This window comes from Centroberyx gerrardi, chromosome 10 (assembly GCF_048128805.1).
Source record: "Centroberyx gerrardi isolate f3 chromosome 10, fCenGer3.hap1.cur.20231027, whole genome shotgun sequence".
Classification (NCBI taxonomy): Eukaryota; Metazoa; Chordata; class Actinopteri; order Beryciformes; family Berycidae; genus Centroberyx; species Centroberyx gerrardi.
Window position 1 is genome coordinate 26,421,451 of NC_136006.1, and position 25,244 is coordinate 26,446,694.

The window sequence follows — 25,244 nt, forward strand, 5'->3', positions numbered from 1 at the left end:
ATGAGCACCTGTAGAGATTTTTGAAATCCTGATGCACTCCTTGTACTACTTCTTGCCTTGGACTTAAATTTAACTTGATGAAACAGTCAGACACCCTTGACTAATAATAGTTGAGAAATGCTGGCTCTGCACGGCGGGAATGGTCTGGAAGAGTTAATTATGTCACCCAATGAAACCGGTATCTTTATGCACTTACTGCATGTCCCATGTCTCTCTCATGATAAAGGCAGTGGCTTTGATGTGGTGATTTTATCTAGCTCATTTCACTGGGAGACAGTAATTTGAACCTACACTCCACATGAAGGGTTTATATAGAGTCCTTACAGTTGCATCACAAATTTCCTAGCATCCATGGCTGGCGCCATCAATAGAGGCCCATTAGTGAATTAGCTATGCTAAACTAATGGCTAAATATATAACAAACAGGTTAGAAAAAGAGAGATATCTGAAAAAGAAAGTTGTGGTCTCTGTGTAAGTTCAGTAATGTTATAGTGAATGATTTGATGAGGTTGATTTGTTTTCAAATTTAGGTTACTGTGACACAGTAAACTGCCTGGTTTCTAACCCTTGTCCCTTTAGTAGCCTATTAGTGCCTTTGGTCCTTTGGTTTAGCGTCTGCTCCAAAGCACAGCAAGTTGCATCTTCATAATAGCTCAGATCAGCTCAGTTAACCTAAACAAACAGTTGGTTTTTGGTTTTATTTGCTAGATAACTAGCCAGCAAGCTAATTCAGCAAAGCAACTTACTCTAAATGTTAACATGCAAGATTAAAGCTAGCTATTAGCCACCATGTTAGCTAGCTGTGCAAATCAGATGTGTTCACAACAAAGTGATGGTTAGCTGACCAGATATTATTATTCGTTAGCTAACAAGCTGACATTATCTAAACACAAAAAAGATCAGATGTATCAGTGACAAAATCTAAAGTTCCTCGTCAAAAACAGCTCAGAAATGAATCATGTCTATTTAATTCTTTTGAGACGGCCGAATTGTAAGTTTAGCAACACAATCAGCTTTTCTCAACTGTTGCTGCCAAGAACTAAGGACCTCAAATATGGGTTTGTACCACAGCAGAGCCCTCTTCGGTGCTATAAAGAAGCCTTTAAAGAGTGGACAATTTGATTAGTATGGCTTCCAATGGTAGTTTTAGTTTCACTGTCTCATGATGGTTTAAATGCTGATTCAGAGGCGTTTCCACCCTGACAAGAAATTCAGGGGGAAACACTGGATTCTTGAGATTTTTTAAATTAATTTTTAATTAAAAATTACCAAACGCTTTTAGAGTTTCTACTTTTTATCCTTCATAAGAAGTGTGTTGTGATGCTGGCTGCTCGCTCCTAGCACCGTCCTCCACTGTTGAGCAGTTGAAAATGCCTTGAGTCTAAAAATACCAGTATCGGCCTTCAAAAATCCATTTTGGTGGAACCCTACTCACAACAATTAGTTCCTCCAAGGTTTTGACTCAAGACCAGCACTACACATGTACTCTTGTTCTTCCTGTTTCTTCTCATCTCTGCACACTATAGTCCAGTACAGTAAATGTTTGCATGGGGAGAGTGTAAACAGAGCAGAATAAGAGCAGTGGATGTTGCAGCTTATTGTTCCAGCAGATGAATGTGCTTCCTATTGATTCTCAATTATGTACACAGCACTGAGGGTGGCTGTTAATTATTGTCTGATTTAATAAGCTTGGTGTGTGTGCGTGCATGTGTGTGTGTGAGAGAGAGAGAGAGGGAAAGAGAGAGAGAGAGAGAGAGAGTGTTTGACACCCAGACTCTAATCCTGTTATAAGGGTGAGAGTGTGTGCGTGTGTGTGTGTGTGTGTGTGTGTGTGTGTGTGTGTGGCTGTAAACTGTGTAATCTTGTTATGTCGAAAAAACGAATAGAGGAGGCTTTTATGAGTTGTGTGTGTGTGTGTGTGTGTGTGTGTGCATGTCAGGATAAAAGAGTGTAACTTCATATTCCATATCTCTCTGGCTTTCCTCTCTTTTATTCTCTCTCTCTGTGTGTGTGTCTCTGTGTCTCTCTCAGTTCAGATAGATCATTGTGACATTGCCAAAGCATCAGCGTAAAGCACAAATATACTTAAACCAAAAGGGCTAAAATATATATTTTTTTTTTTTCCCGCTGTTTAATAGTCATACTCTGTCAACAAAATGAAAGAAAAAATTTATAGGATTCTCAATTTCTTTCTTAAGTTATTTTTCCCCAGTTGTTTTCTGTACATTTTATTTTTTAGTATGATATCAGAGGGGCCCTAGAACTGTTTTACCCAAGGCCCCTTATCTTTATGATGGGCATGCAGAGTAGACCAGTAGACCAAAGTGTGTGCGTGTGTGTGTGCGTGTGTGTGTGTGTGTGTGTGTCATGGGGGCTTGTTGAATGGAGCAGTCAGTCCCATGTATGACAACTCACCCTGCCTGTACCTTATGGCTATGGTAGACACACACTCACACACACACACACGCGTACACACACACACTTGAACAGATGGGACACTCAGTAGTGGTTGACTGAGGGACTTGCCTGCCCTAGGGGACACACACACACACACACACGCAAACACGTACACTCCTTCTGTCCATTACGGAATTCCACTAACACCAGTAATTACTGCACCACAGGGGTGAGAGAGCATCCTGTGTGTGTGTGTGTGTGTGTGTGTGTGTGTCTGTGTGTGTGAGAGAGAGAAAGATAGAGATTTGACTGATGTTAATATGTTGCTGCAATTGCCAGGGTTGGGGGTTAAATTCCCTATGCAGCTCAATAGGTAGAGCAAGAGAAAAGAGAGAGAGAGAGAGAGAGAGAGAGAGAGATGGCGAAAGACTGAGAGAGAAAGGGAGGGAGGGAGAAAGAGAGAGAGGTGATCGAGTGAGAATGTGAAAGAGAATGAGACAGAAATGAAAAAGAGGGAAATAGAGAGAAAGAAAGCAAGAAGGAGGGGGAGAGGGTGAAAGAGAGAAAGGAAGATGCAGTACAGAGAGAGGACAGCGAGTGGGTAAAAGAGAAAGGAAAAGAAAGAGGAAAGAACAAGAGAGACAGAGGCTGAAAGACAGAGAGAAGGGAAAACAGGAAGAGAAAGAGCAAAAAGAAGATAAAGTGACATGATTTTTGATGTTCTGTAATGAAACATCCCACAACAAAAGAGGGGAAAGTAACTCAAATCACCAAGCCAAACAACACACTTATCAATAAAATGACTTCAGAGCTTACCATCGACAACAACAATGGATGCAACCGCTCTCGTTTTTGAGACTTTTATTCTTTGAAATAAAAGAGATGGGAAGCTTTGAATGGCTGTAATCAACTTCTCATCCATTTTGCACTTGCCAGGCGGAACTATTGTTCATGAAGTGAAATCACATCGAAACAAGGAAGCGCGCGCATCTGATTGGCTGATGACAAGCTTGTTGAGCCTCCACACATAGGCTGAGTTTCCCCAGCCATCCACCTAAACTCTGCAGCACCCTCCTCACCCTCCTGCCTCGACTCTAGTGCTCACTAGTGTCCCTCAAGACTCTGAGGCTCCCGACCTTCAAGGAAAACCCGCCCTCGGATACTCTTACACTTGTTATATATCATCAATCTGTGATGTTCAATACATTCCAGGAGTTATTTCAAGTGTTTTCATATCGGTGTGCGCATCGCGTTACGCTCTGCTTACTGTCAATCACCTGACACCCACAGGAAGAGATGGAAGTCTCTGCCAGGAAATAATCCCTCAAAAACACATTGCCTTGTAAACGTTATTTCTTTTTATGCCTTTAAGTCTCTTTATTTAAGGCGTCTTTGTTAGCCGGGACAGCTGAAATCACAGACTTCACCCTGAAATCATCCTGAAATCATAGTGAACTCACCCTGACTTCACCCTGAGATGACAGTGAAATCACACTTTGCCCTGAAATCAACCTGAAATATCCGTAAAATCACCCTGACCTCACCCTGAAATCACCCTGACTTCATGCATTTAACATCAAGCTAGGTTTGACACCGTAAAGTTTGTATTTTAAAAACGCCAAAAAACAAGACAGTCTTTAAAAGAAAAATCATATTATACATACACAGTTGGGACATAACTCTAAATGACACCGGTATTCTTGTCTAAGTATATTAGGGTGGATTTTTCCTTCAACACATACCGCACACATGGCCTTGCCCAAACTGCCCCAGGCTCGGAGTAGAGAGAGACAGCAGCCTCTCTTCCTCCTGCCAGCCCCCAGTTTCACCTGATGCCCTCAGCAGAGGGAACTGAGCGACCTCCCTCCTCACGGCAGCCAGCGGGAAACACAGCGCTTCCCCGACGAAGCCCTCCAGCAGCCTCGGGGAGGTCAGTCCAGTCTGCCGGCCCAGAGGAGGAGAGACAGAGAGAGAGAGGAAGGAAGAGAGGAGGGGTGAAAGGGTGAGAGAGAAGGAGGCCGGAAGAGAGAGAAAGAGTGAGAAAGGAAAATAGAGCAAATGAGACAGGTAGACAGATTGAGTGAAAGGAAGAGAGAAGGGAGAGAGGAGAGAAAGGAAGAGACAGAAAGAGAGAGGTGGGAGAAAGGTTAGAGAGAAGGAGAGGGGCAGCAAAAGAGAGATGGAAAGGAAGACAGGGTGAAAGAGAGATTGATAGAGAGACAGAGAGAGAGGGAGGGAAAGTGGGGCAGAGAGAGAGGGAGAACTAGAGAGATAAAGGAAGGTAGAGAGAGGAGGAAATAAGGATGGAAGCGAGAGAGGGTGAAAAAGAGCGACAGAGATGCTGAAAGAGGTAGAGAGAGAAAGGTAGAGCAAGGCGTAATGTAACGGTCTAATGGTGAATGTGTTGCACATTAGAGTCTTATGATGTGTAATGACACGAGGAGAGAAGGAGTTCTGCAGCTCTTCTTCCTCCTCCCCACCTATCTACCTCCGCTTCTTCCTCTCTTCCTTCCCTTCTCCCACTCTTCCTCTCGTCCTTCCCTTCCTCCACTCTTCCTCTCTTCCTCCTCTTCTCATTCCCCCTGCCATCTGTCTCCTCCTCCTCCTCCTCCCCTCCTATGTCCTCCTCTCCTCTTCCTCCACCTCATGCAATCTTCCTCTCCTCCTCTCCTCCTGTCTTCCTCCTCCTCTTCTTCTCCATCCTCTCCTCTTTATCTCCTCCACATTTCCTCCTCTGTCTGCTCTTCCTCTCCTTCTCCCTCTCTTTCCTTCTCCCCTTCTCTCTTGCTCCCCTCCTCCTCTCTCTTTTTTCCTCTCTCTCTCTCTCTGGGAGGTGTAATGGTTTCAGTGTGTTTCATTTTTAATGCCTGCAAACAGCACTGAGGTGAAACAGGGGGCGAGAGAGAGAGGCAGATAAGTTCACAAACACACACACACACACACACACACACACACTGTCCATCTGGGATGCACATATTCATGCGCAAATAGAAGAACACACACACATATGCCAAGTTTTTTTTATGATTACTGCAATGAAAAGTGCTCGATTTTGTGGCAGATTTTCTCAAAAATTGAGATGCAGATTGAATATAATTGTAGGAAATTGGTAAAAATCACAAGTCAATGAAAAATGGTACTAAAGTGGCGCTAAAGAAATACCCAAAAGGGGATACAATGACCTCCCATTAAGAAAGAATCTTATGTAATCACCTCTTGTGATACAAAAATGCAAGATAGTTTCAGCTGAGATTTAAAAGAGCAGACAGTATTTGCCATCCTGAGAGTCTGGAAGGCTGTTCCACAGTCTAGGAGCCTTAATAGCAAATGCCTGATCGCCTTTTGTTTTCATAGCTCTGCCAGAGAACATGAGAGTATGTGGCTGCTCATATGGGGTTAAAAACAAAATGAAGGGCCATTATTGGGGTGATGTGGGAACTGTAACTTGTTTTAGTCAAGACCCTTGCTGCAGCATTTCGCACCAATTGGAGCTGGTTGAAGTTTGGCCAAGGCAGGAAAACAAAGCATTGCTGCAGTAGTTGAGACATGAAGAGACAAAAGCATTTCAATCAGGAGAGACTAGGTTGAATGCTCAATGAATATTTTTATTGATAAAACAGAAATAGAGTTTGGCGTAGGCGCCATGATGACACCTCCCGAGATGAAGTTAGGAGGGCATCAGGAATGAGAGAATTAGGATTCCCCCCCCAGGGAATCCTCTGGAGCCATGACGTTGGTGGTGGCAGGGGAGGAGGAGGGGAGAAACAGCTGGAATGACAGCAACTGAAAGACAGCATACACATTCGTGAGTAGCGTAATGACATAGAAAATGACGTGTATATACTCTCGACCACTTAGATGATTGGTTCTGCGAGAAGGAGAGGGAAAGTGATGGCTTGCACGGATTGGATATTGAAAGCGAGGGAATGCGTTGGTTAACGGTGATTGGATAGAGAGAAGTTTGAATGAAACTAGAGAGAGGGGCGGAGATACGTAGTCTTCCTGATTGAAATTACGTAATACTTCACTAATAATTCTCTCAAGATTCTGAAAAGAAAATTGAAAAATGAAAAATCTTTCTCAAGATTTCTTGAGACGATTTCAGAATCTTGAGAGAATTATTGTTAGTGAAATTGTAGCAATGGTTCTGAGTTGGGGAAAACAAGATTGAGTTAATTTTTTAACTTGTTGCTCAAAATTCATATATGGATCAAAAATGACACCTAGATTTTTGGAAGTGGATTTAGTGTTGCAAGCTAGTGGACCAATGCACTGCTGAATCTTGCTTGTTATGTGCTCAGGACTAATGACAAGAACTTGTTTTCTCTGAGTTCAGTTGGAGAGAGTTTTGTTATATTGAATCTTTAACCACAGACAGTAAAGAAGAGTTGCCACAGATAAAGCTGTGTATCATCAGCATAGCAGTGATAACAGACACCATTAAAATGACAAATAATATGACCGAGGGAAGCATGTACAAAGAAAATAAAATAGGACCAAGTATAGATCCTTGGGGGACTCCGCACATTGGTATGATACAAACCAACCAAGGGCAGTCCCTGAGAGTCCCATCCCCTGCCTGACTCTGTCGAAAAGGATTCAATGATCAATGGTATCAAAGGCTGCACTCAAATCGAGCAATATACAGCATTCCCCAACCTCAGCTTGCAATAAAATTTCATTAGTAACCCTGAGAAATGCAGTTACATCAAGGACCTTCTTAGATACAACTTTTTCTAGAACCTTAGATACAAACGGAAGCTTAGAAATAGGTCTATAATTTTGTGGGAGTGACGGGTCTAGACCAGGTTTTCTCAGGAGTGGCTGAATAATGGCCTGCTTAAAATAATCGGGAACACAGATGTGAGGGAGCTATTCACAATAAACAGAAGGCTAGGACCAATATCGCCCATCACCTCTTTAAGGAAAGATGTAGGTGAGACATCTGGTGGACTAGATGATGATCGCATGTGGGACACAATATCAATGAGGCCGCGCAAAGAAATAGGGCTAATGTGACTCAGCAGGACAGTCAGGTACTAGTTGTGGATGGAGGTAAAATCTTAGATCTGAAACTGTTGATCTTTTCAACAAAAGAGGATAAAAACATTTCACAGTCATCACTTGAGAAGACAGGGAGAGGAGCGGGTGCAGGGTTTAGAAGACTATTGATTGTGCTAAAAAGGAGCCTGGGGTTATGTTGATAGGTGATGATTATGTCATTATGCCTCACATTCTTAACAGTTGGACTATTGGAGGGTAATAGCTCTTATGTGTAAGTAGTGTACTTAAGTGTAGTCTTTTTCTACCTGCACTCAGTTCGTCTGCATTCCTGTCTCAAACTACGAACAGTGCTGTTAATCCACGGAGATGGATCAAGATGCAGCCACTGGTTTACTAGAACCAATCCTAAACATCAGAACCTCAAAATTCCTCAGCAGGCATAAGATGACAGTTGAAACCTCTCTTAAAAACGACAGCCAGGCCTCCTCCTTGGTTGGAAATCCTGGGAGAACTAAGAAAGTCACAATCTTTGGGGGACAATTCAATCAATGGGCTGAATTACTCACATTTTAACCAAGTCTGTCATAAACAACACGTCCATAATAAGGCAGGTTTAAAGGTTTAAAGTTCGTTTGAATCCATCTCCTCCATCTCTAAAGCTCCACTGTGTCATTGTTGACCTCCTTACTATTAGTTGCTTGTATTGTTGGTGATCTAGGAATCTGAAATGTAACATAAATGTATTTACATTACAGTGTTTGGCTTGATTCCAGATGGTAGTAGTATAGTACTACCAGTAGTAGTGCTGTAGTAGTAGTAGTAATAGTAACAGTAGTAGTAGTAGTAGTAGTAGTAGTAGTAGTAGTAGTAGTAGTGTGTGTGTGTGTGTGTGTGTGTGTGTGTGTGTGTGTATGCGTGTGTGTGTGTGTGTGTGTGTGTGTGTGTGTGTGTGTGTTTCCTCCTCTTGCGTCAGCACTGATCTCAGTACAGCCTAACAGGGGAGAGGCTCTGGAGCCCCAGGCTATTCTCCTCTGTAGCGTCTGGGGAGAATCAATCAGCATGGGGGAGATAGTGTGTGTGTGTGTGTGTGTGTGTGCGTGCGTGCATGTGTGTGTGTGTGATAATGTAACACCTGCTTTGGGAAGAAGAACAGAGGTAAAGTTGTCTTTTCTTTCATTTCTCTGCATTCTCTCTTCTGCCTACACTCTGTTGTTTGTTTATCTGGAATCTCTATAAGATAAACTCCTTTTTAATATCTGTTGTCTTCAAAATCGTGAATGCTGCAGTGTGTGTTTGGGTATGTGTGGTGGTGAATGTGAATGTGGGTTTGTTATGGTTTGATGATGGATATCTATGTGTGGATGATTGTATGGAAATGTGGCTTTTAAGTTCATTGGAGGGTTAGACCACTATATCGGTTTGCCGCTATTGGCCTTTTATCAAAAACCAGACATTTTCCAGTCACTGTCATCCACCTCTGATATGATGAATATAATGCAGTTTATTTGATTAGCTGTGTATGGGAAGCCCTTAAACTGAATTGATTCTTACTTTCAAAATTCTAATTTTGTCAGATTCCACACAAGTATGCATTAATATGTTTTATTAATATTGTAGATGGGTCAGTCTGTCCGTATGTCCGTCCATCATATGTGATATCTCATACACCACTGATCAGATTTTGACTAAACATGGGGGAATGATGCATCACACTATGTTCTTCAATGCTGCCTCATTTGAATATCTATCTGTTCAAAATCTTGCCGGGTATAAATAATAAGTGTGTGTGTGTGTATACGTGTATGTGTTCCAGAACGTTCCAGCGCTGCCTTGCGGTAAAGCCCTCTACTCCTATGAGGGCAAGGAGCCCGGTGACCTCCAGTTCACCAAGGGTGACATCATCATCCTGCGACGCAAGGTGGACGACAACTGGTACCACGGCGAGCTCAGCGGTTGCCACGGCTTCCTGCCCGCCAGTTACATCCAGTTGCTCCGCCCGCTGAGCCAGACTCCTCCCCAGGGCAAGGCGCTGTACGACTTTGAGGTCAAAGACAAAGACCAGGATAAAGACTGTCTGGCCTTCAGCAAGGTACAACACACACACATGAATAAATGGATGGATAGAAGTATGGATTTAGAATAGCATAAACACTATAGCAGTGGCACACAGTTATCTTCCATGCTGCTAAACCAGGCTGTTCCCCTATAGGACGCTAATAATTTATCACTACTGATTTTCTTCATATTGGTACTAAGAGTGTAAACCAGAGCGGCATCAAACGGGGCATACGAGCTCCCTGTGGTTGATAAAATATGAAAGTATATTAATACAGTGAGTTCCCAAAAGAATGATGACAGCAGTTTGGATGACAGCAGTCAGGAGTTTTGCGCTATATTTTTTGCTTTGGATGTGAAATGAATGTGACTGGCTTTCACATCTGAAGCAACAAGGGTCCACAGCCAAAACATCACAATCTGCACTGCTGCTAAACTGCTCTTTAAAGATCATTGTCAAGATGGTAAAATGTTCTGATCCACTGCAAAAAATCCCTCTGAACTAGTCGTTCAAGTTGTAAAATCATACAGTGTTTTTCTAATCTACCGGTGGGGTATTAGACTATTTCACTAGTTTCAAATGCAAGTTAACATGTGAAGAATAATTCTTGAATCGTGTCGTTTTCCAAGCAGCCAGCATCTGCTAAGCTAGACTCAATCCTGGGTAGTTTGATTTAATAGTTTGTCAATATGATTTGTATTTTTTATGATGTTAGAGGATTTTTGCAGCTGATGCCTGCCATCCCTGTTAAGTATTTCAACAAAGGAGACAGAGCAACATAGTGACTGGAGGTATCCGCATCTGTCCCAGTCTGTTCTAATCACGATTTGACCGATATGGGTGTTTGAAGGTGATACAGTGTTTTTGATATGAGGCTGCTGGTGGCTGACATTCTCTGACAATTCTATGTATTTAAATTTGACCATTTTTTAAGCCAAGAAATTTTAGAAAATTGCAAAGATTCAGTGTTTATGGCAAAAGTGTATCCTCTTTAAGCCTCTGTAACAGCTTTCAGACCATCATGGGACACTAAAACTCTCCATTGAAAGCCGGACTAATGAAATTCTTTTAGGTGGGTTAGCAGCTCCTTAAGGCAGAGTGAGGCAGGTTTCACTGCAGGTTTTATAGACTCACTGAAGCTCCCACACCACACTGGAATGATTTCTCTGGTCAGACATCTGATATAATAATAATAATAAAAACATATTGACTAGCTGTGGTCAGGGAAAAACCTTCATCATATCAGAGGTGGACGACACCGACTAACATTTGATTTTTAATAAAAGGCCAAAATTGGTCCCATAACCCTACTGATCATTAAAACCATACTAATGAGATGCCTCTGAAAAGAATGGAGATGGAGAGAGAAGAGAGGGCGAAAAAAGACTGAGAAGCTTGACTGCTGTTTTCCTCCCTTTCAGTTTAGTCTCCCTCTCTCTCTCTCTTTCTATCTCTCTCTCTCTCTCTCTGAAGTGTGTATTCAGGTTAGGTTCGGTGTAAACAGTGATTTGTATTCCCTGTGCTGCTCTCCTCTTCAAAGCTTATCATTTTGTTCCTGCTGTTTCACAGGCTCATTTGTGCTAGGGATGACGCTCGACATATCCGCTCTATCTCTGCACTCTGTGTCTGTGTGTGTGTGTGTGTGTGTGTGAGAGAGAGAGAGAGAGAGAGAGAGAGATGGACAGATAGACAGAGAGAAAGAGAGTGATGATTAAAATACAGTATAGAATAATCCACTGTCACAGCCACCTTCACACACACACACACACACACACACACGCAAACACACGCGCGCGCACACACACACACACACACACACACACACACAACAATGCCTTCTATACCCAGAGTAACAGATGATGATGAGCTGTCCATAGATTACATTATTTTGTATGTGTGTGTGTGTGTGTGTGTGTGTGTCCACAAGTCATTGAATCTAGTGTCTAGTGACTTAAAAAAAAAACTAATCCTTAAAACAAGTGAAAAAATCTGCCATGGGATGAGTTTCTGATGCAAATCAACTTGTTTGCATATATTGCATATATTACTTGTAAGCATCTTTCACACAAAATTGTAAGACTGAACATGAGACTAAATGACTTGTTAAGATGGACATTTTTTGCAGTGTAAGTGTGCGCTCTAAAGCTAAACCCATCAACAGGTCACCTCCCTCCGGAGCCACCCATAATAACTACATCTTCAGCTAATGATTAGGATTACTCACACACACACACACACACAGACACACTCACCCCTGCGGTGTGCTGTATGCGTGTTGTCATGCAGAACCAGTGTGTGTGATATTGTTTTCTCAGTGTGAGAGGTAATTACTCAGTATGACTAATACACAGTCATTTACCAACATTATCACCCCCGTCCGTAATGGTCTAACCAAGACCTCCGCATTCATATAGAGAGAGGAGGAGAGAAAGGAGTCTTATGGTGTGTATGTGTGTGTGTGTGTGTGTGTGTGTGTGTGTGCAGGGAGAATGTTAATTCTGAAGGCGTGCAGCTGCGACTATGTTTACATGCGCATTCATATTCCCTTCATATTCAGGAAATTCATGTAAACACCATATCTGCTTTACACTCTGTTTGATTACATATTTATTGTAGAATCGATCAATACTACACTGGTTGTATAACCTGGATTGACTCTAATGCAACATTTTAAACAGATTTGATCAGAGTATGCATGAATATGTATATATTATTATTAGTAGTAGTAGTAGTAGTAGTAGTAATAGTAGTAATAATTAATTAATAGTATTAGATACATTTAGATCATAGTATCCTATGATCTAAATGCTGTTTCAGAGCCTTTTCCATCCTCCCAAGAACAAAATGCTGACGGAAACATTGAATCCTTGCAATGTTTTGGAATTTATTGGCATGAAAATGGTCAAATTCCGATATCAGCTGGGATAATGATGACTGTAAACATGTTATCCTGTTTACTGTTGGGTGGTCTGTGCAAACTCAGTACTGCCCAGTATTACAGTAACTGCAGGTCCTACTCAAGATGTAACTGAACTGATCGATGGCATTCCTAGGGACTATTTCCTCGCTTTGCTCAAGAATGCTATGAAAGATAGCAATAGGACCGGTTATAAAATCTGGTCGTATGTCATGCAACTTCATGAGATGCACTTCTCTACTGCAGCCCCAATTTGTGATTTAGGCTGATAAGACAGGTGTATTTTTACAAAAAAAAATCTTGCTGAGTGCAGCTTTAAAGGTGCATATAAACAGCCCAATAAGACTTTAACCAGGGTGTGAGCAAGTAGCTGGAATACTGTGTGCATTCAAAGATAGCCAGTGTGTGTGTGTGTGTGTGTGCGTGTGTGTGGGTGTGTGCGTGTGTGTGTTTGTGTGTGTAATCTCACTCTCTCCCTCTCTCTCCAGGATGAGGTACTGACTGTGATCAGGCGAGTGGACGACAACTGGGCAGAAGGCATGCTGGGAGACAAGATTGGTATCTTCCCCATTCTCTACGTGGAGGTAAACACACTCACACACAAACACACACGGACCCTTCAGATAACTTTCTCTATCTTCCTGTTGTTATTACAGAAAGACTTTTCCAAGCAACAGCACATTTTGTACCAGGTGGCTAGCTTAGATGATAAATGGTGGAAAAGTTGACTTTCTCTGGGTATTCTCTGGGAGTATTCTCACTGCTGTGATTTTATCCAGTGAAAGAGCAACAAGAACAATGGACATCAAGGCTGTTTGGTTTCCTGATCATTCACAGGAGAGCAAAGGAAGGAAAAAAGAAGGAAGGGAAAAGTAATTATGTAACAAGCAGTGTAATGAACTTCTGCTCCCAGGGTGTAATAAGTAAAGTAATAATATTTTGAAATCATTAATGAGTAATGAGTAATACATTACTTACCAAACTTATTATGTAATGAGGTGCAAAACTCGCGCATATTGTCCCTTATTCTTAAAACGCGCAAAATCTGCGGCTTGATCATTTGACTTGATTTGGTAATTAATACCTCAGGACCCCAGGAGTTTTATCCCGTCCGAAACAAACGTCAGTTATTTTCTTGTGCTACAAAAAAATTCCAGCTGAAATGACCTACTGTATTTTGCGTATGTACAGGACCGCAAAGGACTCATATTACCTGGGGACGTCCAGTGATTTGTATTATTTGCGGAGATTGTCAGTGATTTTAATCCCAAAGTTTTGCCTTGCTAAATCAGGAAATGACGAATTGTAGAACCTTATACAGTTTCATCCTGGGCATTGGTGATTTCAGCAGATTTCATTATCCTGTGCAAATGCATTTCATGAAACGCAGAGATTGTGGGGGGGTCCATTAATTAGATGAGGTCCCAACATAATTCTAGTCCTATGTGAATAGGGCTTTAGACATCCTGGGGTGTCCCTGCAATCCCCTAGTAAATGATTTTACCGTCCGGATGACTGAGATTGAGATTGCTGATGTGAATGGGCAAAATCAAATTAGTGACTGGTAATACTAATGCGTTTGGAGAGGGCTGTAGACACTTCTCTGTGTGGGCTGATATAGAGTTGTTTGAAATGCAATATGCTCAAGCCCGATTCACATGGGACTGATATTACCTGGGGACGTGCAGTGATTCCTAATAATTGCGGAGATCGTTGGTGATTTTAATCCCGTGCGAATCTGCCATGTCTGCAATTTGTAATGCAAAAATCCCATCGTTGTCCAGAGAGGGTTGTTTTCATAAATTGTGATCGCCGTAACGGAGCCACATTACCGTGACCTCGTTCTCAGCGATAGCCCAGGTGACAGCCAATAATTAATTAAGCATTACATATTTAACAGCTATCCTGATTATCCAGCCTGTGTGCAAGTTAAATGGACTGCATACTAGATAGATTTTGAGATAAAAGACATTAAGGGTTATTGTTTTGTGATGAAGTGTTGTAATTTACCTTTTGTTATATCCACTTTCCTTCAACCTGCCTCGTCTACTTCTACTTCAGTCAGTGATTTCCTACATTTCCCAGAATGCCTTTCAGCTCGTACTCAAAACGCAACATGTCTTGTAGCTGCATTTCATTCTGGTCTATTGAGGCTACTGTCAGTGAAATTGGTGTCTCTGCCTCTTCTACGATGGATTTCTCCACTGTAGCGGCGCAGGAAATATCTTGATGTGATGTCACTTTGTCTGTTTGGCCAGTTATCCATGAGAATAAAAAAAATACACCACCAAACAATAAAATGGACCCAGGACTGCAGAGGGTGTCAAAGCGTTTTAGAGTGGATTTTTCTGCAAGGGCTTCCTTTAGACAACCAGTGTAGTTTTGATCAATTATACAATAAATATGTAATAAACCAAACTGCACCATAGCCATGATATTGGAGGTGGACGACACTGACCAGCTGATATCCAATTTTTCATAAAAGGCCAATATCAGCCCCATATATCGGTCTAACCCAATTTTCCAGTGCTATGCCTCTGTAGAGAGAGGAGCAGAGCATAGTTTACTCTGCTCCTCCCGGTATTGAAATACATCAGAAATACAATTTGTTCTGTAAGCGTCACAGTGAAAGAGGCTTTTAAGCCGTGGTGAAAAAGGAGTCGTTGGGAGGCTGGGAGGATGTGTGATTCCTCCATTTTCACCGTTGTTAGGGCGTCTCTTCTCTCTCCATCACCACACATTGTTAAACACTCCGAGTCTGCGCTGGCCTGGTTCAATCCTCCTGAAAGTAAACGACAAAAAACCCCCAAACTGACAGGAGATTCACTCACACCGGGAGCTGCTGCTACTACTGCTGCGCATGCTGTGTGTGTGCATGTGCGTGTGTGTGTGTGTGTGTGTGTGTGTGTGTGTGTGTGTGTGTGAGAGAGAAGAGAATAAGCCTGTCATAAGGTCATGGTCCAGTGTATTAGGGGTATTATGTATCGATTTGGCTGGCAGATATTCATTAAGATGAAGAGGGGAGAGAGAGAGAGAGAGAGATTATTCATTCTCCATGCAGCCCCAAAGCGTTTATACACACCTGACATCATTCTGATCATCTTCCATTGATGCAGACACACATTCAAAAAAACACACACACACACACACACTTGCACACAATATCTAATGCATGCACACCTTAATACCAGCATGCACACACGCACAGACACACATGGTGCACTGATAGTTTCCCTAGCCCACAAGGTAATGAACACACACACACACACACACACACATACAGAATCACTGCTCCTCTCCTATTTTTTTATTATTCGCTTTATTACCCCCCTCTGTCACTCACTCACAATCACTAGCACACTCAATCTCTCTCTCTCTCACTCTCTCTTTATCACTCTCTCTCTCTCTCTCTCTCTCTCACACACACACACACACACACTTCCTGCCTACACGGGATTGGGGTCCAGGCTACCCAATCACGTCTCTGAAATTAGCTGGTTGACCAAACGGCTCTCTGAGGTGATGGTGATTAAGCCATAGGCTGACCTAGGCAGGCGCAAACACACACACACACACACACACACACATACACACACACTCACACCGGGGTTCTTATTAGATAGAGATGCATCAATAATTTAGACCTCTCCATCACTCTGACACAGCAGGGGTACGGGGGCGTGTAGAGTGTGTTTGTGTGTGTGTGTGTGGTGGTGGTGGTGGGGGGTCTAATGAGGAGGGCCCCAGCTGGGGTTCTGCTGATCTGTGTATGTTTGTGTGTGTGTGTGTGTGTGTGTGTGTGTGTGTGTGTGTCTGTGTGTGTGTGTGTGTGTGTGTGTGTAGGGGGAAAGACAGTAGGGCGTGAGGGAGAGGCTAGTAGTTGATTGTAGTAGCTAATAGCAGGTAAATGTACTGTGCTTGGGATGGATTTAGGTCAGTCTGGGTGGGTCCACTTTTAAGAGAGGTTGTCTTGACTTGTTGAAATGTTCTGCATTAAATGGCACCTTAAATGGTACCTTTAACATTTTAATATATAACACTATGTGTGGTCTCAGATATGTGGTAAGAAAAAAAAAAAATTGTGAGTTTACGTGGGTTTAGGGTGGGTTTAGGTCGGTCTGGCCTGGTTTGGATGAGTCTGGGTGAGTTTGGTTAGATGCGGGTATACGAGTGGGTCTGGGTGGGTTGGGTGGGTTTAGGTGGCTTTGGGGTGGATTTGAGTTGGGTTTAGGTGGATTTTATTAGGGTTTGGGTAGAGTTTAGATGGGTTTGAGGTCAGTTTAGATGAGTTTGTGTGGGTCAGGACTGGTTTAGGTGGGTTTGGGGTGAGTTTGCATAGGGGTAAGTGGGTTTAAGGTGGGTTTAGTGTGGGTTTACGTAGGTTCAGGGTAATTTTTGTTGGGTATGGGGGGTGTTTTGCATTGATTTAGGTAGGTCTAGGGTGGGTTTGGGTGACACATAACTTTATATAGAGCACTATCTATCTATCTATCTATCTATCTATCTATCTCAATGCGCCCCAGAGTGACTCTGCAGCAGGAAGGAGTTGGCACACACCTGCCACTGTGTGTGTGTGTGTGTATGTGTGTGCGTGTGCGTGTGCGTGTGTGTATGTGCATGCGTGCATCTTGCTGGCTTGCCCTTTTCGCAGTGCAGATATCAGCTCATCAGCTAGAGTCTCAGTATTACCTGGAGAGAACACACACACACACACACACACACACACGCACACACACACACACACATACACACACACACACACACATACACATAGAGGACAGTAAGCACAGCACTCAACACATGAAAGATGACCTTAGAGATCTCATTCAGCCAAAAGCACCAAGTGAAGAATTGTCTCTATCAACGGCACCCCACACACACACACACACACACACACACGCACAGACACACACACACACACACACACACACACATACACACACACACACACACATACACATATACGCATACGCATACACATACACTGAACTTTTATCTTCTCTGCTGCAGCATGACTGGGCACTACAGCAGTGGTAGTTAAAGAGAAACTGACACAGCAGTCATTGGTGCATGTGTGTGTGTGTGTGTGTGTGTGTCTGTGTGTGTGTATGTGTGTGTGAGTGTGAGTGTGAGTGTGTGTTTGTCTGTGTGTGTGTGTGTGGGGGGTGGCATGTACTTGAATGCACTGGTATTTACATGTGTATAAGTGACTCTGTCATAGTTACTTGAGTGATTGCATACATTATGTTTGTGTGTGCACGTGTTGTCGCTGACCTTCCGTGTGTGTGTGTGTGTGTGTGTGTGTGTGTGTGTGTGTGTGTGTGCGTGTGCATCCTCTAGCATCTCTCCTGAGAGTGAGCTGAGTTATAGCCGCAGCATCAATCTATCATGCTCATTAGCATATGATTTGGCTTTGATTAGCATATCTATTAATATGGAAATGTGACATCTCAAACACTGAGCCCGGACGGGTCTGTCCTGTACACACACACACACACACTCTCCTAGACTTTCTTGCTCTCTAGGGATTGTGTAGCAGTTCGAGGTTATGCTAAGCAGAGATGATTGCGATGTAAATGCGGTGGAGGAATGAAGTTGATGTCCTTTGTTAACGTGTTAGTTAACGTGTCCCTCTTTCACTTTGACCTGTGTGTGTGTGTGTGTGTGTGTGTGTGTATTTAGAAGACCTATCTATGACATTCCATGACTGAAGAGGCAATACCTTCAACACCTACGTAGTGTCAGATGTATAAGAATTGAAAATATAAGATATTTCAGAAACCTTTAAGAATACCCCAAGAATTTACATAGACTTAAATGGAGACCCAGGAGTTAGATACATGTAGTGTAGCTGTAACATTAGCGTAATGTCTTTCAGTTAGGTTTATTGTATGTGTAGCATTCACATAGCATTGGCTCAGAGTGTAAATGATGCCTGGCTACACTACATTTATTTTATCATGTTCAAATGACAGGATATCACCACTTTGACAGTTATCTCTTTAGACACGTGTGACATCTTCATGTGTTAATGCCTGCCATGAAACTTCAACCTCAATATCAGAATGATCAAATAGACTTGAGAATGGTTCACTGAGTCACAAGACCCTATAGTGTCAGAAAGTTTGAGTGTAAGGAACGCTTCCAGTGTCAGCGCCAAGTCCATGGTGTTGAATCTTCAGACATTTTCTAAGGAGATCACTATCAAAGTGGCAATATCCTCTAACTCGTAAACACATAAACATGTGTCACTGGTTCCTTTGGGTAATGGCAGAAATCCTGAAATCAGAAATAATAATGGCAGAAGAAATAATAATAATGGAAGAAAAAGTGGCTACGGTGCTTTCTTGTGGTGTTGTTTGTGGCATTTAAGCATTGCTTCAGTTATGTTTTACATGGCAAAATTTCAAAGGATCTATAATTTACCAGCCAAAGCAGGCATTTACTTAATTACTCAGAAATTCGTTGCAAGAAAAGACTTTCTTACAGGTAAACCAACATGGAGCATCAGCATCAGCTGCGTTTGTGGATCTTCCAACTCTGTGGGAATTGAGCCCACAATGTGATGTGTCTTCGTTGTATAACAAAGGATTATCCCACTGTTTATGGAAGGAGATTCTGAATAAATAATTGATACATGTTAACTTCATTTCTCAGTTTTTCAATTCGGTTTGTAGAAACAGGGGATTGTGTTGACACTCCTGCAAGTCAAACAACCGGGAACATTTTCTACTTTCCTATTAAACACGTTCCTGTGAAATTACACTCTCGTGTTTAACCCATAATGCACAGCGCTTCCCGCAGTCGGGTGGAAGCAGAATTGGTTTGGAAACATGGCGAGACAAAACCTCCCTCTCAACAAGGGCTCAGCCCGATTGGGAAATCAATCCAGGGTTTGAAATAACTGCTCCAAACCAACTAGTTGTGAAACCGCCCTGTATCTACTGGACTGTAGAGCTGGAAGACAGACAACTCCCCTGTGGTTTCCCTTTGACCTGCTGCTCCAATCGAAATGAAACCAAAGTGAGGAGAGAGAGAGGTCCGGGCGTACAGAAGGGAAGCTCACCTTTGGGTGGGGTGTCCGGGAATCAGTGTGTGTTGGAGTGTGTGAGAGAGAGAGAGAGAGAGAGAGAGAGAGAGTTTCTGGCACACAGACAAAGTCTCTCCAGACCAGTTGTTGTAAGTGATGATTGTTATGCTGCTGGTTTGAAGCCTTGCCAATGAGAACAAGCTCAGAGGAAAGGCCATGTAAACACACTGTGTGTGTGTGTGTGCGTGCGTGCGTGCGTGCATGCGTGTGTGTGTGTGTGTGTGTGTGTGTGTGTGTGTGTGTGACCTTGTTGTGACGGTTGCTCAGATGTAAACCGCAGAGAATTGAAATCTAACCCCTGGACTCCACTTCACTCCTCTTCCCTTCCCTCCCATCCTCCCCTTTCTTTTCTTCTCTTCCTCTGTCCTTCCCTCTCTCCTCCTCCCTCCTCCTTTAATCTTCTGCACTCCCCCTCTGATCTCTCCTCTCCTCTCTTGTCCTTTCCTTTCTTTTATTTCTCTTCTATCTGCCTCCTCTCATCTCTTCTCTTCCCTCCCCTCCTCTCCCCTCCTCTCCTCTCCTCCGTCAGTTAAACGAAACAGCCAAGCAGCTGATGGAGATCGACAAGCCGGCGCCCGCTCCCGTGCCGGGCCCGAGCTCGGAGCCCGCCCCGTTGGGCCCCTGCTCTCCCGGCCCCTCCCCCAGCGCCTCGCCGTCCAACGGGAACGGCTCGGGCCACCGGCGAGGCGAAGGGAAGAAGAACGCCAAGAAGCGTCATTCGTTCACGGCGCTGTCCGTCAGCCAGCGGGCCGCCCAGCTCAACAACAGACACAGCATGGAGATCTCCCACCCCGTCCTCATCAGCTCCTCTGACCCCAGGGCTGCTGCACGCATCCAGGTCCGCACACACACACACACACACACACTGTCGTCAAACACATGTATACAGTGCTAGGGTTACACTGATATATGATATATTTTAAATAAAAATCAGTTATCAGTCAGTCAGTGTCATCCACCTCTGATATGATGGATATGATGCAGTTTGTTTGATTACATATTTATTGTAGAATTCATCAATACTACACTGGTTGTCTATGGGAAGCCCTTAATATGTGACATTTTGATCAGATTCCACACAAGTGTGCAGGAATGTTTTATTATTCTTATCCTGGGTTTCAGTGGAGAGTTACCATGACAACAATAAAATGTGGGGGAAAGACTGAAAACTTTTTTTTCACAACAATCAATTTTTTTAAATTGTCGGGCATAAAAATAAAATTAAAAAAACACAAAATATTGAATATTGCCGCAAATGTTCCCCTATCAGCAGCTTCAATCCAAAACTATCACTGTCAGTAGTGCCAGCCCAGTAGTGGTCTTCAAAAACCCAGTCAAACCCTATGCAGTACACATGCATGCACATCCCCCCCCCCCCCCCCCCCAGACGTTAATATGTGTCTTCTATCCAGATTGTGTCCAAATCTGATTTAGCTGGATTACATTTACACCTGACATTAAAATATGTTTCCACTATACACATTAAAAATACCAATTACAGCACACGACACTTCTTCGAGTAACACTGACATGCTTTAAAATTGACAGCAAACACATTTCTATTATTATTCTATTATTTCCTTATTCACTTATTCCCCATCCACCAGTATCCTGACAATCCATTTTATACAAGCATCTTAGAATCAGACCTGCCTGCCACCTGACTGTTTTGATTGTGCTTTCTGTTGGGATTCATGTGATAACATTTATTTCTGTTTTGGTAGTTGTGTGCATGGATTGGACACACAATGCATTTACACTTTGTTGTTGATGTGGCTAAATGCGTCTGACAGCCTCCGGAGGTGTTTTGGTTATCGGATCATCAGTGCATCTGGATTTTAAGTGTTTCTGCTCTATCTGGTTACAGTCCAATCAATGCATGTTAATGCCAGGTGAAAGGGCATCTGTGAGCTGCAGGCAAACATCACAAATAATGGTTTATTTTAAACTGAAGGAGCTCATTGTGCATGTGTGTGTGTGTGTTTAGGATGCATCTCCCCCGGGTCCCTCCCCCTCCTCGGCGGGGGTGCTGGTGCCCCCCAGGGTGGCATCGGTGACCTCCGAGCTGCTGGCCCACGCCAAGGTCCAGCTGCCACTCAACATGTGAGTACACCTCGGGGTGCTGTCCGCTCACCCACCTGCGACCCGGCTTTTCAACACCGCCTGCCTCTGCTTTGCAACAGAAAGGACGTATTCCCAAGAGCCAGGCTTGATTTCAGGACCCGGCTTGTGGCAGTGTTAAAAATAATTCCTCCTTTGTGCCCAGAGATAGGCGACCGGCCAAGTTCCCCTCCTCTGCAGCCACATGTATTCCCCCACTGGCCAAGTATCAAATCCCTCTCAGAAAGGAAAAATACAGTCACACACTCAGTTGTGTGTGTGATATTTATTGACCACCAGTGTTTCAGCACAAGGCTTTCAGCAGGACATACAGGGCTTTTTCTATGTACTTTATTGCATGCTATGCACTTATATAGAGGGATGCATTCTGGGAAACTGAGTAGTTCACTCATTCCAATCACCATCAATATTTATGGAAGATTTAAGTATCCTGCCAAATCCCATCAGCCCCTTATTTCATCTGTCTCCCTCTCTACCCTCTTATTGTCTAGATTAATAACAAGATTATCCAGATTGTGTCCAGTCCCACCATGACATATAGATCTAATTAATGATCAGTTGATTATTTAATGATCATATTACTTAAATGTGATCTCAGCTCTCTTGCTGCCCAGTTGATCAGCTGCCTTCATCTCTTCTATGGACAACACAGTAAACATATCTTATAGCATATTACATATATACATAGAGGCACTGCTTATACAACAGTGTGATTTATTATAAAATGCCAGAGTTTGTGTTGTCTTACCATGATAAAAAGATGAGATACCAGCACATGAGAAGAAGATAAAGGAGGTGTGTGGAAAAATGATCATCAATTATCAATTGGATACTGCTCAATAAAGAACAGACTTTATTTGCAGAGAATGATTTATAGCACACAGTGTTGTGTGTAGTAGTTTGATAGTGTACAGGTACTGAGAAGTGATATAGTTTGAAATTAGTGAAGTGATGAGTTTCTGAAATTAATACTCACCAAGCGCCAATTTCCGCTAAAGTTTGTCATACACCACACCGGCTGGTAAATAACATTTGTCTCTGTTTTATACAGTCTTTGGTCTTCGTCTGTTCTCAAACTCTGTTGAACTTAGTGATGAATTACAAACTTGATCAGCTGTGTAAGTGAGTGAGCAAGTTTTAAATCAACACACAGTACCTGATTCTACACACGAAATAGCAGCGAAAACAGGTAGGGTGACACATTTCAATGAAAAATGTATATTCATTATTTTGGACAGTGAAAAACTATTCTTGGCAGGTACATATTTTTAGTTTACCAGCCCTTGGCAGATGAGGCAAAAAGTTAAATTCACACTGAATTTACAATATTAGAGGAGCAATGTGGTTCAATAGTGTGGACACAGAGGAAAGACAAGCAGGGGTTGCAGAGGCTACAGCTGGAGACTTGGCTGTTGACTTCATTGAAATTGGTTGATCAGTGCCTGAATGGGGTAAGAGCCCAGAACACCCTGACACACACAAACACACACAATTAAATTCCTGTGGACAGGTAACCTCACAAGTCATGTAGATGTAGAAGGAAACATTGTGACGTCCAGATGGCTGCCGAGGTTAGGTGCCAACGCTGAGCAAGACTGTTCTATATTTTACCTGGTAATTAATCTAAAAGGCAACCGCCAGAAAGGTGTATCGGCAAGGCGTGCGTGTGTGTGTGTGTGTGTGTGTGTACTGTTTACTATTAGCTGGTGTCCTGCCTGCAGGATGTGAGTGGAATACAGCGACATTGTCAGTTTTAATAACATCACTCTCCAAGTAGCGCAGTAGCTGGGTATGCACACACACATACACAAACACACACACAGACACACACACACGCACACACACGTCCGGAGCGGGTTTGTCCTACTGATGAGGTCGGACGTTTCCATCTTGACCCGGCAACCAGTCCTGTTGCCATGGGGAGACGGGAGACGGTCCCCGCATCTGTTACCATGGCAACCAGGAGGCAGTGCATATAGAGCTTGTTTACTCTGTGGTCTTATCGTCGTCTGTCGGAGTCTGGTAGTACACACTATGAACACCTCGCAGCCACAAGACCAGAAACTCATTTATATGTCAATACAGGTGCAATACACAATACTCATATATAAACATAGTCATATAGACCAATATGCTGGATGTTTATCAGTATTGCTGTTTGTAGGCAGGTAAAATCATACACACGCGCGCACACACACACACACACATTTGTTACTTTGATTATGCACCCATATGCTACATTTCACTTTTTCTGTGATTTTTCATAATTTTTCCAATGGCAGTATAAATGTAAGTGCATTCACTATTATTTTACATTCATCTTTGCAAAGATGTGTTACAGTTAGCAAGTTTTACAACTCTTTTTGGTTATATTTGGAAACACGCAATTTCATCAGTATTGCATCCTTTGCTGGTTTAGCAGTGAGCTGAGTGTTGCTACATAACGACAAAATGACACTCAAAAGATTTTTTGTTCTCGATGAAAGGGACACACTATGCTCTTATTCTCATTTCACTATGCTCTTATTCTCACTTTACACCCACAGAAAATGTGGTCAATCTGCCAACTAACTGGCCGCTTAATGAGTCACCCTTAGCCGATCACTTGCCTAGAGTCCACTTTGGTCTGTAGTACATATTGGACATTTGTAAGGAGGTTGGGGTGGGTGAAAGAGGCACTGGACAGTATAATACAGAAATGCAGGGGTGTGTCGCCTCCTAAAGCACTGCACTCCGCCAGTGAAAAACTGCTTATATCCTTGTGTGTTTATATAGAGAACTTCATCTATGCCTGTAATGCATATGTGTTGTTTATTTAATTAAAGATAATGTTTAATTTATGATAAAGTTAAGCTGGCAAGCAAAGTGTCATATTGCTAAGCATGGACAAACAGGTCTAAAAGTAAAATGACTAACACTAAGACAGTGAGCAATAGGAACATTCTTACATAACTTTACTGCTGTAGGGTGCAAAAGTGGAAGAAAAAAGAAAACATTTGATTGTATACCTGCCCATGACTGCACCCGTGTCTTCAGCTGACAGAGAAACCTGTCTTTATGTACTGGAAAGAAAGAGGGCGAATATTAGGACCACAAACAGGGTCTTGTGGCATACAAGAAGGAATTGTCCTGTTCCTTTTGATCTGGAGCCCATGGGTTTATTATAATGCTGTGGATTGGAGTAATTGTTGTCAAGAGTTAATTCCTGCCGTACCTCTTTCACCTGTCTCTCCCTGTGAAATTAGTCAGTTCTAGTTGCGGTTCAGACAGACAGATGGTGCGGACGGCTGGTTGGAACCAGCTGTTCTCCAAGAACTGGCTCGAGATCCAAAGAAGGGGAGCAACTTTGCAAAGAAACCAGACTGACACGTTTTTTTAAAACCTTGTATAAATGTAAATAATTTTAGATGCTAAGGGAAGCTTGAATCTTTTGATTGAATCGTGTGAGGAGACCTGTTTCGCAGGTTGCGGATGTGCTAGCAGCTTCAGCCGAGAGATGTGTCACTGTTCTGAACAGAGGGAGAAACAAACATAAGATATGGGCCTGACTCACAGACTTTGATATTAGCACACCAACACATCGACTGATGCTAAAAAAACTCACTGGGAAAACACTTTGTTTTGAAGCACCTAGCCATACTAAATGTCAACATTAGGAA

General features: G+C 42.8%; 1 protein-coding gene across 1 annotated transcript in view; it reads left to right on the top strand.

Annotated features, from left to right (window-relative positions):
* Window positions 1-25,244, top strand: part of LOC139918002 (E3 ubiquitin-protein ligase SH3RF3-like) — an 85,640-nt gene that overhangs the window by 46,315 nt on the left and 14,081 nt on the right. Inside the window, exons 2-5 of the mRNA XM_078286226.1 lie at window positions 9,215-9,490; window positions 12,863-12,958; window positions 19,994-20,302; window positions 21,452-21,567. Coding sequence (XP_078142352.1) covers window positions 9,215-9,490; window positions 12,863-12,958; window positions 19,994-20,302; window positions 21,452-21,567 — 797 coding nt within the window. The remainder of the gene's footprint in view (window positions 1-9,214; window positions 9,491-12,862; window positions 12,959-19,993; window positions 20,303-21,451; window positions 21,568-25,244) is intronic.